Here is a 14,547-nt window from a genome sequence, read left to right as displayed (position 1 = left end):
TGCACTGAGGTGCCTTTTCTGGAAGAAGTGGCAGAACCAGATTTATAAGCACTTTTCCTGGAAGAAGTGGCAGAACCAGATTTATAGGTGCTTGAGTCAAAGAGAGAGCCTGCTTCTGGCCACTCTTTCTCTCCTTCTTCTAACACACTTCCCCCCAGTCTAAATGTGGCTCTGGACACAATTATCTCAGAAATCCCTGCACACAGATCCACTCTTAGACGCGTGTCCTGGTCTGGAGTTGAGATGTCACGTAGTGCATCATAAATATGCTGCACATCATTAGAAAGACCTGTGACATCTGTAATGATATCAGTAAGCAGCTCATTAGACAAATGTTCTGTTGATTGTGATAACGGACCTTTAGAAGATTTAACTTGTGTCCTCCATTTATTGTAAATGTAATTAAATCTTTGTTGAAGCGCTTTGATCTTATCCTCCTGCATTGCTTTACCCTTCTCTGTTAGAGTTCTGGTTCTTTGAGATCGTTTTGGTACCTCTTGCTGGGCTTCAGCACCTTCTTCCTGACCTTCTTCAGGTCGGTCTTGGGAGTTTGCACTATCCCTAACACTGTCCCCTACTTCAATTGCAGGCCTAATTGGCTCTGTCATTGTAAATCACTACTTTAAATTTACCAAAATTTGTAAAGAAAAAATAGTAAATACACCTTTAAACCTTTAGCCTGTTTTGTACTCAAATTTGAATTAAATGCAGTACTCTCCGAGCAAATCAAATTGCTTAATTCAATTGGCTTTCAAAATAACCTCCACATATATATATTAAGCGCTTCAGAACGCTTAGGAGCATAAATATTAGATGCCAATAATAGCCTTCACCTATAAATTATACGTGCCTTTTATAGGTTATAATTTCCAAAACACACTTTAAATTAGAAATGTGTGTTCAATCAGAAAATATTTATACTTTAACGTTGACACCTTAATGTGTACAAATGGTTAGCTTCAGTTAAATTATATAGGCAAATAAGTCAAAACGTTTTAGCACGCACACCACAGTAATTAGAATTCACAGTCAAATATATTATAGAAACGTTTACAAAGCACTCTTCTTGACCTGACCACTCTTAACTTATAATGTCCAAGTCCTTTATGGCTTTATCTTGAAACGCTGCTCATTATACTGTGTGCATCTTCTTACTTCTTTGCATTTATGCGTGTAGTGCGTATTGTTTGTGACTCATCTGTCCTTTGATGTCGGCGCGCCGGCAGCGCAGCAAACAATTGTCGGGGAAGATCCGCTGGACGCCGGCCTTAAACTTGGACTTGCTTCATCGCCCACTTGCATCGATGAACAGTCGAGTTTTCACTGTAACTCCTTCAAGCACTGCAGACACAAGTGGTTTCCTTTCGACGGGTTTATTAAAGGCTTGGTCCTCCAATCCACCGTGAAAACTTAAACAGAAACATATACGTTGCGTCAGGTCAACACAAACAATAATATACACGATATGAAAACAATACATCAGAAAAGCAAAATACAAACAAACATTAATTACCTCGTTGGCTGCATGCTACATAAAAAAGGGGTCTTGTTCTTCTGTTCTTGGTAACAGTCTTAGTGGTACACTACACATAGTCGTACACTCTTCGAATCTAGAGAGCCTGTACAACTCGTCTCACCATTCCTGCCGCTGCAGGTGTCTTAATGAGTCCCAGTCTCCCAACATCCCTGCCGCTTGCTCGCATGTGTCTTAATCAGACCCAAATGTAACAACACAACAGCAGCCTAACGGGACACCACATATGACCAGACGTCAAAATGAATATATTATAAATTGTAGCAAATTAAATAAGAAAGAAAATAAGAAATGAAACATAAATACATTCTCAAATATTACACTTACAAACTGAAATAACATAAATGATGAAACCATATAATGGCTACAGTTACAGTTAGGGTTAGACTCAATAATGGACACGCACACACACAATTCCCGTCTTAGTTCGTTTAGTGTTACTTATACTGGGCAGTGACAAGTATTACTGGCAGTGAGTCAAATGGCATATAATATTATTATTCCTAATTACTAATAATTATAATAATAATATATATATAACACGTATACAATAATACCTTTCTCTAAGGCTTTACATATTACAGCAGCATTAATGTACCCCAGGAAGAAACAGGGTTAACTAGACGGGAAATCAATAGGCATGACCATACACGTTATCACACTCAAAGGAAATGAAAAGGTGGGCCCACTTTACCAAACAAAAGTCCTATACTAATGCCGGCATGTAATGTTTATGGGGTACCCCTATGAACTGTAGTTAGCAACCATTAGCTTCGCCCGTAGGCCGCGACACACTGTGTACTGTGCAATAGGATCTTGGTCACCGAAGCGCCAGTGTACTCAACCAAGATGGCGGCCTTGCCGCACCACCACTAGTCCGGGTGGTAAGATGGCGTCGAACGCTCTCGTCCCAGGAGCTAGCAAGCTGTGTTAGGCAGAGGGGGCAGTAGCGGGCTGGAGGCGCGTGCTGGGTGATGGCGACCTCTGCTGGACGGGACAAACTCCCGTGCTAGGCTGCCGACTGCCGGTGCAGAGAAGATGTTGACTGCCGGCGCTGACAGGCTGCTGGCTGCCGGTGCTGAGTTGACGCGCTTTAATAATCTGGGGGCTACCTTAACTGAAGCTACTCTGTGGGTCCTAGACAGCCCTCCTGCTAGCCGAAACATGCAACAACGCACGGTGCCTCTAACCACCAGTTCTCTTCAGGCAACGCTTGCCGGGCACCTCGCTGGAGGGGATAACGTTAACATAAGCCACTTGGCTATACCGCTTTCTTCTAGGATAACTCACTGTATCACTAGGGTTATTCTGTGGGGATATTCAACACGCTACTACGCTTATATTTCGAGTATAACCTGTAATATACTCAAGTTCAATACGTTCACCCACGTATTCCACTACGGGGCTCTTCCAACGACACGACCATTCAGGTCCAAGTCCAACGTCGAAGAGGCTGGTTCTCTCCACTTCCGTTTCAGTTGACTTGCTTCTCCTCCATGCCTCTCTCGTGCGCTCCGCCTGCCACCACCGCCCCCTGCTGGTACCGCCAACTAGCCCCACAGGAAGAACTGGGTGAATTGAATATGATTCAGTTTAATGTTTATAATCCATATTCCAGCCGGTGAGAGAAGGAGAAACTCGCGTCATTGTTCAGGAGAATATCAATGGAAACTAGTTAACATGTCTTTGTGCACAAAGGGGAGATCAAAGGCAAGTCAGCACTTCTGAATAATAGTCGAATATTCAGGGTGCTACACAGAGATGGAAGTAACTTGAGAAAAGGTTTTGCATTTTTCTATTGCAGTTTTGCACAATACATTTTCTTAAAATACCTCTGTACTATGTGAAATATGTCTTAGTAATACAAGAGTACAGTAATAGCTGCCATACCAGTGTTTTACCCCTTCAGAAGAATTTATATAGACATTTTAAGATAAATGAATATACCGTGATATATACCATGATTACCATCCATCTATGCTCTCTGTGGCTGCCACAGGCTTGCCCCTTGAGAGGATTCTCCGGCGCTGCAGCTGGACCCTATTGACTGGGTGGCTACTAACTAACGTGCAATGCTACACAGATCTACCGTCAGCTAACAACCACTCAAGCTCAATTATTAAAGGGAGATATGATTTACTCGTGAAGAAGAAGGTAAGGGGCAAATAAATGGATAACGTTATGATCGGCTTTCGCGAACGGTTACTTAACTTACACGGTAACCAAAGCAGCACGAAGGTAACGTTGTTGTTGCTTCGCTTTCACCACAACAACGCTAGCTAACTTGCTAAAACATGTTCATACCTGCATAGTAGTGTTCAGAAAGTACCAGGTTATTAAGTCCAACTATCAATGTACTATTGGACAATTCGTGGAGCTTATTTTGGTTCGTTTGCTCGCTAGCTACTGTACTTTACAGTTTACAGCACTACTGGGCGTCTAACGTACACCTGTTGTCTTCGTCGTTTTGATTGATTGATTGAAAACTTTATTTAACAGATTGCAGAATGGGTACAGTACAACAGTACGGCTCAATACACACAATTGTTAAGGGGATGCAGACCAGAGAAAGACTTTCGTCTTGTTTACATCAGGGTCCCCCACTTTCAATTCATCAGGACATACATGACATACTATAGACAGTACTGCTACATCTATACATTTATGACATACCAGATCTACAATTACAGTACTGTTTGTGATACAAAAAGAGTCCAGAAAAGAGAGAATATACATTTGACGAAGAAACTGTACATTGGAGGAGGTTGGTAGGTAGAAGGTTGGTTGGAGGGGGGGGCTGTACATTGTGGGGGGGGGGGTGTAACTGTACATTGTAGGTGGGGGGGGGCCGGGGGTGTAACTGTACATTGTAGGTGGGGGGGGGGGTGTAACTGTACATTGTAGGTGGGGGGGGGGTGTAACTGTACATTGTAGGTGGGGGGGGGGTGTAACTGTACATTGTAGGTGGGGGGGGTGTAACTGTACATTGTAGGTGGGGGGGGGTGTAACTGTACATTGTAGGTGGGGGGGGGGTGTAACTGTACATTGGATTATCGACTAAACCTCGTCTCTGGACTCGCCAGGTGGACCATCATGGACTTCCTCGCCCTCTTCGCCATCTATGTCGCGGTGGTGTTGACATGCATCGCCCTGGTCTGCAAATACTCAGGCCGGCAACAAACCGCCTTCACTTTACTCCTCAACTACATATCAAAGGTAGGAAAAGGGTAGCTCAGCTGCACCTCTCTAAATGGACACTGTGTGGCGCTGTAGCGCCGTCTTACACACCATAACACGTTCAAGTTCATGTTTTGTTTTATTTGTCATTGTCACGTGTAAAGTACATGTACATTACAGAGTGGAATGCTTGGTTCTGTATGAGCCCCCTGAGAATGTGCTTCATACAGTAAAAAAGAATGAAGTCCAAACTATATATACTAAATATAGAAAATAAAGTACAAAATGCAACAACAAGAAAAAACTATGCAAAAATGAGGTATGAATGAAGTATGTAGATGTGTAGTGGACACAGAGGTGGCTGATGGCATAGTAACTGTCTCTTGATTTGCTTCCCAGCTAATAGCCCCGATTACACCAACATGGCTTCAGAGGTTTTCCCAGAAGACCTTACACAGACTGTTTCATCAGAGGTGGGGACTTGTAGCTTCTCTCTCTCCCATTTTATTGAGACGGGTCAAATAAATGTAGCCTTGTTCACATTATACAGTATGTTTGTCTTGAACCTTTATTATCTCTCTCTCTCTCTCTCTCTCTCTCTCTCTCTCTCTCTCTCTCTCTCTCTCTCTCATCACAGAAACAACCTGTTTATCTACCTCCATCTCCTGCTGGAAGGAGCCGTGTACGCAGAGTTCACCTACGAGGTGATTGGCTACTGTAGAGAGTTGGACACCAGCCTGACCAGGCTGTCTGTGCCTTACGTCCTCCTGGCTGTCAAGTCGTGCTTCTTCTACCTCTGCATCAGAAGAGATCCAGGTCAGAAAATTATCAGTTATGGACTTTTTTTTCTTCTCTCCTTTAATTCATCGACGTCATCTTGCTGGCAAAACTCTGCTGCTTCCGTCTCCAAACTGCAAAGTGCATCTTTTTTGGGGAGAGACTACTCCATAGACATTCTGTGTGAAAGCTCTTGCTTTCGTGCGTGTGGGTTGTGTGTAGAGGTACCGTACGAGCACTCGCCTACTACCACCGCAGAGACCCGGGTTCTATTCCCCAGGAGCGGTACTTCCGGCTAGGGGGGGTGCTCGATTAAATGGCGAAAATCTAAATCACGATTATTTTTTATTTATTAAACACGATTGCTCATTGATTTGAAAACATCAGATGACCTTGCACGGACAGCTCAACTGACAAACTGAGCCTAATAGAAACATTAATGGCCGAGAATTTAATATATACCCATGATAAATGGGAAATAATCATAAGTATCATTATTATATGAATTATTTTAAATCCCCATTGGGTGTAGGAGGCTGGGGGGGGGGGGCGTATGGGACCTGGAAGTCAGATAGGGAGGCGTTGACCTAAAAAAGGTTGAGAACCACTGGTCTATAGTATACCATGAGAAGTAATGGAATATATGATTAAGAAGCATACAAATATATATACTGTGTATATATATAGAAATAAAAACCCATTTTAGTAAATTTTCGCATATCAGTGCCCACATTCATCAAATAGAAAAGAAACGCTAATTTGTAGGGATGTCCGATATTATCGGTGTGCACATCGACAACAAACTGAACGGGTCAAAACACGCAGAGGCACTGTACAAGAAGGGCCAGAGCCGACTCTACTTCCTCAGAAGGCTGAGATCCTTCAATGGCTGTACAAGGATGTTGAGGATGTTCTATGAGTCGGTGGTGGCGGACGCCTTCTTGTACGCTGTGACCTGCTGGGGCAGCGGACTGAGAGCAGGGGACACAACCAGGCTGGATAAGCTGGTCAGGAAGGCCAGTAGCGTGGTTGGGGTGGAGCTGGACTCCCTAGCGAGGGTGGCGGAGAGGAGGAGCCTTGCTAAGCTCCAGGCCATCAGGGAAAACCCCTCCCACCCACTATACACAGACTTAGCTGATAGGAGGAGCATGTTCAGTGCTAGGCTCACACTACCCAAATGCAGCACTGAACGGCACAGGAAGTCCTTCATTCCAACAGCCATCAGACTATACAATGCATCACTGTGCCTCACTGCATCACTGAGCACAGAGTGGCAGTTACCATCTTCCTGGACTTAGTTCGAAACAGCACTGTGCAATACTACATCTACTGTAGACCTCAGTATATTTTTACTGTATTTATTTACTGTATATTTTATTCTATTTTACTCTACTCTTATCCTAGGCAACTTGATTTGATTCGTTTTATTATTCTAATTCGTGACCTGTTCTGTCTAAATGTTTAAATGTTGAGCGATTTGCAGTGTCAAATTTCCCACGGGATAAAAAAAAGTATTTCTATTATATTCTATTCTATTCTATCGGCCTACCGATATTGGCATAAAAATATGATGTCGGAAAATATCGGTATCGGTTATTTATTTATTTTACATTTATTTAACCTTTATTTACCCAGGCAAGCAAGTAAGAACTAATTATTATTTTATTTATTGTCAAAGTATGCATAATGTTGTGTTAATTACACGACAAGAGATATGTAAAGGTAATTACCGTAATTTTCTGACTATAAGCCGCGGCTTTTCCCCCCATTTTTCGACCCTGCGGCTTATATAACGGTGCGGCTAATCTATGGATTTGTACAGCTAACTGGGCTCGCTCCCTCAGCTCTGTGACCGTCAGATCAAACTCCTAAATCTGCTGCAGCAGTGCACGCCTTGCCCCTCCTCCTCCCCCTCACAGCCCCACGTCAACAAACCATTACGGCAAGAGTCTAGTGTATGAGCAGCTCAGAGCTCTTTCAACATAACTGAAGCATTAAACAAAATGACCCAGTCAACGAACTATTCACTTTAGTTTATTAATGCATGAGGCGTTGTCTAATGTTATCTAGCTACTGATAGCTCCTGATATCCTGATATGGCATTCGATTTCGCAGGTGCTGGCTAACTAGCTATCATTCTGTGAGCTAACGTTAGTACCTAGCTGGCGCTGGCTAACTAACGTAGCTATCGTTCTGTGAGCTAACGTTAGTACCTAGCTGCCGCTGGCTAACTAGCTATCGTTCTGTGAGCTAACGTTAGTACCTAGCTGGCGCTGGCTAACTAACATAGCTATCGTTCTGTGAGCTAACGTTAGTACCTACCTAGCTGGTGCTGGCTAACTAGCTATCGTTCTGTGAGCTAACATTAGTACCTAGCTGGCGCTGGCTAACTAACGTAGCTATCGTTCTGTGAGCTAACGTTAGTACCTAGCTGGCGCTGGCTAACTAACGTAGCTATCGTTCTGTGAGCTAATGTTAGTACCTAGCTGGCGCTGGCTAACTAGCTATCGTTCTGTGAGCTAACGTTAGTACCTAGCTGGCGCTGGCTAACTAACGTAGCTATCGTTATGTGAGCTAACGTTAGTACCTAGCTGGCGTTACTGTTTAAACAAAAATGTTAATAAATGGGAGCTTCCTCAAACAGCCATCTCTTTTCCGACAATCCCCTCTGTGCACGAACCCTTACATAATGGTAATTAAACATTAAAACACCTGCGGCTTATAGTCCAGTGCGGCTTATATATGTAACATCATTCAATTTAGCTGCTGCGGCTTGTATTCAGGTGCGGCTTATAGTGCGAAAATTACGGTACCTGAAATTGTTCCGTTTATTTGGGGGGGAAACCCTGCATATATCGGTATCGGAAATTAAGAGTTGGACAATATCGGTATATCGGTATCGGTAAAAAAAGCCAATATCGCGCATCCCTACTAATTTGTAAAATACTAAAGCATGTTATCAATAGTTAGTCAGACAGCATTATGAACTGAATGTGTCTGCGCAGTGTGCGCACATCAGTCAAAGCACAGAGTTAGCGGAGTATATTTCACTTCATGTGAGAGAGAAGAAGGCTCTCTAGACGACACGACAGGTTACACAACGATGGCAGAGGATTTGGCAATATTTCGGATTCAAACCCAATGCTAATAGGGAACCTGTTAGCGTTAATGATGTAATCTGTGAACTTAGTGTGATGAAGGAAGCGCAGCACAGTGGGAGGCTGCCTTACTGGAGGACAGACCTGTCCAGACCAGTAAGAGTGTGTTGGCGCAATGCACCATGCACTAAATATAGGAAGAATAGTCTTGAGAATAGTCTTGTTTGTTCAAAGTAAGGGGAAGATGTAAAGATCTAAGACTGCACTGCTGCAGCTACATTGATCCGTCATACATAGAACATTTATGGACGGTATTACTGTCCATTGGTTTATTTTTAAATTAGAAGCTAACATCAACCCCGTCTGTCCAGCAAATGGCTACTAGTCATTGAAAATGTATCAACGTAGCCACATAATGTTAAAGTTCAAACTTAGTGCTCAAGAGCGTCGTCTTGTAAAATGTCTGGTGTCGCCGGTAACTCTGGTGTTGTCATGAGTTTATTCAACTGCGGGGAAAAAACTTCCTCACCTTGACATCCCTAACCCCTGGTGGATTGCCAACCATACCTACAAGTGTTCATGCCCTGGTCCGAGAAGCTGATGTTTCAGTGTATATATTATTAGGGCTGACCTTCAATTTTGTTTTTGGAATTCGAAGCTTCGGGGCCGAGATTCAATTTTAATTCGAAGCTTCGAAATAAAAATAAAAAAGAATAAAAAAATGTAATTTTTTTTTTAATATTGTGAGAACTTGTACAGCACTTTGTTCAACTTTGTCAGTGCTGTAAAGTTTAAACCTTTTTAAATCTTAGACAAACAAAACACTTTGCTTTCATGAAATATTGTAAGCCGTCATTTGAGGCTTTATAAAAGCAGCACAATGAACACAAATCTGTCAGTGCCGACTGCCGAGTCCGACCTCATCTTAAATAACAAACAGCATTGCTTGTTGTAGTTAACAAAGAGAGGCCGAGTTGATTTAGCAAAAAAGAAAAGATTTATTTTTATTTTTATTTTTTATCAAATTTTATTTTCATATTAGAATCCCATGCCCATCGAACGAAGCTTCGAAGTATTTAAGACAGCCCTATATATTATAAACCTGTAGGTAAAGCATGTAGATGGTTCTCTTCTAATGAAGGCTCATTGTGGTTACAGTGTAGTTAAAAAGTCATTTAGAACAGTGGACTCCACTCCGACATTATTTTGTATATATATTTTATATGTACAGTATATTTTAGAATGTATATCTTTGACTGTCTATTATTATTTCTTTTTTTTTATTATTATTATTATTATTATTATTTTTTTACTACCTGAATGTTTATTGTGAGCAATCTGTGGTGCTGAATTTCCCTCTGGATTAATAAAGTAGCCTACTTCTATTCCATTCATACGCTACGCCGTCAACACTTCTGACACGGCTGTGTAAGAAACTACTCATTTTAGTACTTGTACGTGCTTTCATTATGAAGAAAGTACAGTGTGTTCTCCCGTTGTATTTATAGAAAGAAACAACACTGTCTTCTCCTCATCAGGCACAGTAACAAAGAAGCGAGTTGCCGGCCAACTACAGGTCTATCCTTATGACCAGAGGATGTTCCACCCCGGGGTCTCCTGCCCCACCTGCCGGCTGGTCAAACCTGCCCGCTCCAAACACTGTAGTGAGTACAAGTCCCTCCTTCTGTTAACGTTGAATGGCTACTTGGAACAGCATTGTCTTTGGCTTTGAATTTTGTGTGCGGCCGTATCATTTTAAAATAAAATGGTGCATTTATTTATATAGTAGCTTTTATCCAAAGCGCTTTACAATTTTGTTCCTCACACATTCACACACCGGTGGCGACCATGCAAGGAGCCAACCTGCACATCGGGAGCAGTTAGGGGTTTAAGTGTCTTGCTCGAGGACACTTATTAGACACGTTGCCCGGGAGGAGAGGGAATCGAACCGGGAATCTTCCGATTACCAGATGACCACTCTCCTGAGCCACTGTCGCTCCCCTCTGTTAATCTTGTACTACATTTTGCTTTTATTAAATGCCTTCTTTTGAGAGATCTGTAAAAGGAATAATTGCAACTCTATATAAAATATGCTATGGTTTATATAATATATATATATATATATACACACTACTTATATAAACTATATATATACTACTTATATTGGTTTGCTTGTTTGGTGTGTGTTTTAATTATTTCTAGGGATGTCCGATATTATCGGCCTACCGATATTGGCATAAAAATGTGATATCGGAAAATATCGGTATCTGTTTAAAAAAATATATACATTTATTCGACCTTTATTTACCCAGGCAAGCAAGTAAGAACAAATTATTATTTATTGTCAAAGTATGCATAATGTTGTGTTAATTACACGACAAGAGATATGTAATGTTAATTACCTGAAATTATTCAGTTTTTTTGGGGGGGGGGGGACCCTGCATATATCGGTATCGGTTGATATCGGTATCGGAAATTAAGAGTTGGACAATATCGGTATCAGTAAAAAAGCCAATATCGAGCATCCCTAATTATTTCCCTTACCTCTGATGTATGCATTTTTTCTTTTTTAACCTTCAGAGGCCCTTTTGTCCTCTCGCCAGGCCGTCGTTGTGAATACGATTTTTTTTTCTCTTAATTGACCTGCCTGGTTAAATAAAGGTTAAATGAATAAATAAAATAAACATATAGCTTTGTTTTCTCACGATCCTTCTATCTGAACTTGCTTGTATGAACAGACCTTGCATTGTGTGTGTGTAATGTATATCCCTCGTCTCTCTGTTAACCAGGCGTGTGCAACAGGTGTGTCCAGCGCTTCGATCACCACTGTGTGTGGGTCAACAACTGCATCGGGGCCCAGAACACTCGTTATTTCCTCCTGTACCTGTTCAGCGTGTGCGCCATGGCGGGGGACATGGCCCTGCTGACCGGAGACATGCTGCTGCACGCCGTGCTGCGCTCGGGACTGCTGAGGGCCAGCTATATAGACGACCACGGCCTGCAGCAGGAGGTGGGACCACTGTTCATCATACAGGTAAGACTGCTGCGGGGGCACTCGTTAAAGGCACAATCTGTGCTTTGATTGACTCATCTAAATGTAGGGTTTATTCCCGGCGGTTATGTCCTTGGAAGAGTTTGACCTGTAGGTGGGAAAATACTTTTTAGAGCGTTCTTGGCCCATCACAACTCCGAAGTCACGTCTGTGTGTTCACAAACATTTACTAATGTAAACAAACCCATTATAGACTCGAGTCACCTAAAACTCATGTTCAGCGGTCCCATACTGTTGGTCCTCGTATCAAAGATCGCAGACTGTACATAATGCAATCGTGGATTGGGCCTTTAATTAGCAGAAATACCAGGTCTTGCTTATAATGGTGTGAAAGCAGCGTAATTATTGCATTTCCAAGCTTACAATACAATCGGCATCCCCTATCTCTCTCCCTCCCTTCCTCTTACCTCCCTCCCTTCCTCTTATCTCCCTCCCTCTCTCTCTCCCCCCTCCCTCTCCCCCTCTAGCACCTGTTCCTCACCTTCCCCAGGATCGTCTTCATGATGGGCTTCTTGGTGTTCCTCTTCTTCCTCCTGGCGGGCTACGCCTTGTTCCACTCCTACCTGGCGCTGGTGAACCAGACGTCCAACGAGTGGTACAAGAGCCGGGGCTACGTCTGCCAACACTGCCACCCCGCCACCGCGCCCACCACGGCAGACCACCCCTGCAGCCCGGAGGAGCCGCACTGCCACCCCGCCGCCGCCCCCCCCACGGCAGACCACCCCTGCAGCCCGGAGGAGCCGCACTGCCACCCCGCCGCCGCCCCCCCCACGGCAGACCACCCCGCCGCCCCCACGGCAGACCACCGCCGGTCCACGAGACGCCACTACAGCAGAGGGCCGCTCCGAAACCTGGGAGAGATCTTCTTCCCTCTGCGACCGCCGGTTCACAAGAAAGACGATTGAGAGATGATTTTTTTTGTATTTAGTTTTTTTATAGGATTACTGCTATTGAATGTGTTGTTATTTTATATTTTTGTACATTTTCTTTTGGATTATATATATATATATATATATATATATATATATATATATATATAGGGGAGGTGGGTATTTGAATAAATCATGTATCTTTTTTTAATTAATTATTGTCAATGGTGTGATTTGCTTCCCTCTAATAGTCAATGAGTGATAATAACACATAAAATACAGTACAATAACACATAAAATACAGTACAAACACTTGTTGGATGAGATTAGAGGACCTTGATAAGAACACTCTTGTAGAGCAATGATTCTCAGTGGTCTGGGCTGGGACGCCCAGGGGTGCCCCAGCGAAATGAAGAGTAGTTTATCGTTATTATAACCAGTGAATAATAAAAAATAAGTGTTTGTTAAAGATGCCCAACAAATTTCAATTAGGGGCACTAGTGTAACCTAAACTCCCATCATCAGTGCTACTGACATGGTCCACTGACTTGACAGACTCCTGTAAAACAGCAAGGATGAATATTACTTTTATACGTTCCTTGTAAAACAGCCTACTGAAATAACGTTAATGAAAAATGTGGGAATGTTTTAATATTATGAATGACTGGTGTGAATGATAATTGATTGATAATTCCTCCTGTCGTAGGCCTAGGAATAATATAATGTAGCTACCAGGGGCAACAACAACAAATCAGATACAAGGCAGTAGATTCATCCAGATTATTCAACTTTTTTTTCTTGAGGTGGAGCTATTTCTAGGAAGCCCAGCATGTCAAAATCATATTTCCGATTATGTCTCGTGATACTCCATGTACACAACAATGTATATTTGTACCACAAAGGGTGGAGGTTCAGTGAAACGTCACAACTCGTAAACTCGGTGTCATGGAACTGGCCAGAGTTTACCGCTGGCATTTGCCATTTTGGTCCAATAGCATAAATTTGCAGAGCCGCAAGCCCAACGTCTGGGCGGGGCTTCGGGGCTTGTACTCTGTGTGACTGTGCGTGGGCGGAGCTTCGGGGCTTGTACTCTGTGTTGTTTCCTGTAAAACCCGGAAGTAGTCAGTTTGTGCTGTTTATTTTTACAAGCAGTGAGGATTCGACAGCATTTGATTGATTGATTGATTGATTTTTATTGTGGAGTAAAAGAAAAGACGGCATCCAAGGGATAAAAACATGAGAGTGCAAGCACTTATTTCCATCATGGTCCCTGATTTTGGACATGGACAGACATCATAAAAACAGAGCATCATAATAAAACAGCATCATAATAAAACAGAGCATCATAATAAAACATAGATCATCATAATAAAAAACAGCATCATAATAAAACATATAGCAACCCCATAAAACACGCCCTACCCTCCTTCCTAGACGTGGCTATTTTATACTTCACTGGCTAGCTATTTCTGTGTGGCACGTCTAAAGCTTCCCCCCTCTTCTGTGTTTTTCAGGGCCACTGGAAGCTTGTTCCACTCCAGTGCCGCAGAATATAAAAAAGTATTTGTTTTTTATTACATTAACGGGAGAGTGGCTAGGCCACGAGTGACATTCTATTAAATTAGAATTAAAGTTTTAGATCCTATGGCAATTGGCATAGGAAAGTTAAGGATAAATGGCTCACTCTGGGCTAACCGGTGGTGTGAGGGAGGGAGTTGTACGCGAAGGTGGTGTCAAAGGAACACAGCCTTGTACGGCTCTTTGAGGGAGGGGGGTTTAGGGGATTATTTGTATATATGTATGTTTTTAAGCTCGGCTCTCAACGGGACCTCAATAATTGGATATATATCCATTGTGAATTCGTACTCCAGACGCATTACTAACAAGTACACAACAACATGTATAGATTATGGCTAGTTTAAATATAATGATCTGGAATACTGGGGGAATAAATAAACAACAAACGCAAAAGTGTGCTCACACTGATGAAAAACAAACCGGTTGATGTGGCTCTTCTAAGCGAAACGCACCTTTTAGTGG

General features: G+C 42.6%; 1 protein-coding gene across 1 annotated transcript; it reads left to right on the top strand.

Annotated features, from left to right (window-relative positions):
• Nucleotides 1–3,585: 3,585 nt before the first annotated feature.
• On the top strand, nt 3,586–12,722 carry zdhhc4 (zDHHC palmitoyltransferase 4). The gene is made up of 7 exons (XM_084323346.1): nt 3,586–3,688; nt 4,618–4,750; nt 5,111–5,184; nt 5,349–5,527; nt 10,125–10,250; nt 11,376–11,620; nt 12,106–12,722. The coding sequence occupies exons 2-7, from the start codon at nt 4,628–4,630 to the stop codon at nt 12,541–12,543; spliced, it is 1,185 nt and encodes a 394-aa protein (XP_084179472.1). The 5' UTR covers nt 3,586–3,688; nt 4,618–4,627; the 3' UTR covers nt 12,544–12,722.
• Nucleotides 12,723–14,547: the final 1,825 nt, after the last annotated feature.

This window comes from Notolepis coatsorum, assembly GCF_963971535.1.
Source record: "Notolepis coatsorum genome assembly, chromosome: 10".
NCBI lineage: Eukaryota > Metazoa > Chordata > Actinopteri > Aulopiformes > Paralepididae > Notolepis > Notolepis coatsorum.
The sequence above is the reverse complement of the archived record's forward strand: the minus strand, read 5'-3'. Positions and strand labels throughout refer to the sequence as shown.

Coding starts and splice junctions, on each gene's coding strand:
- zdhhc4 (XM_084323346.1), top strand. CDS start 4,628: ATGGACTTCCTCGCCCTCTTCGCCATCTATGTCGCGGTGGTGTTGACA. Junction 5,185..5,348: donor CACAGACTGTTTCATCAGAG/GTGGGGACTTGT, acceptor CTCTCATCACAG/AAACAACCTGTTTATCTACC. Junction 5,528..10,124: donor CTGCATCAGAAGAGATCCAG/GTCAGAAAATTA, acceptor TCTCCTCATCAG/GCACAGTAACAAAGAAGCGA.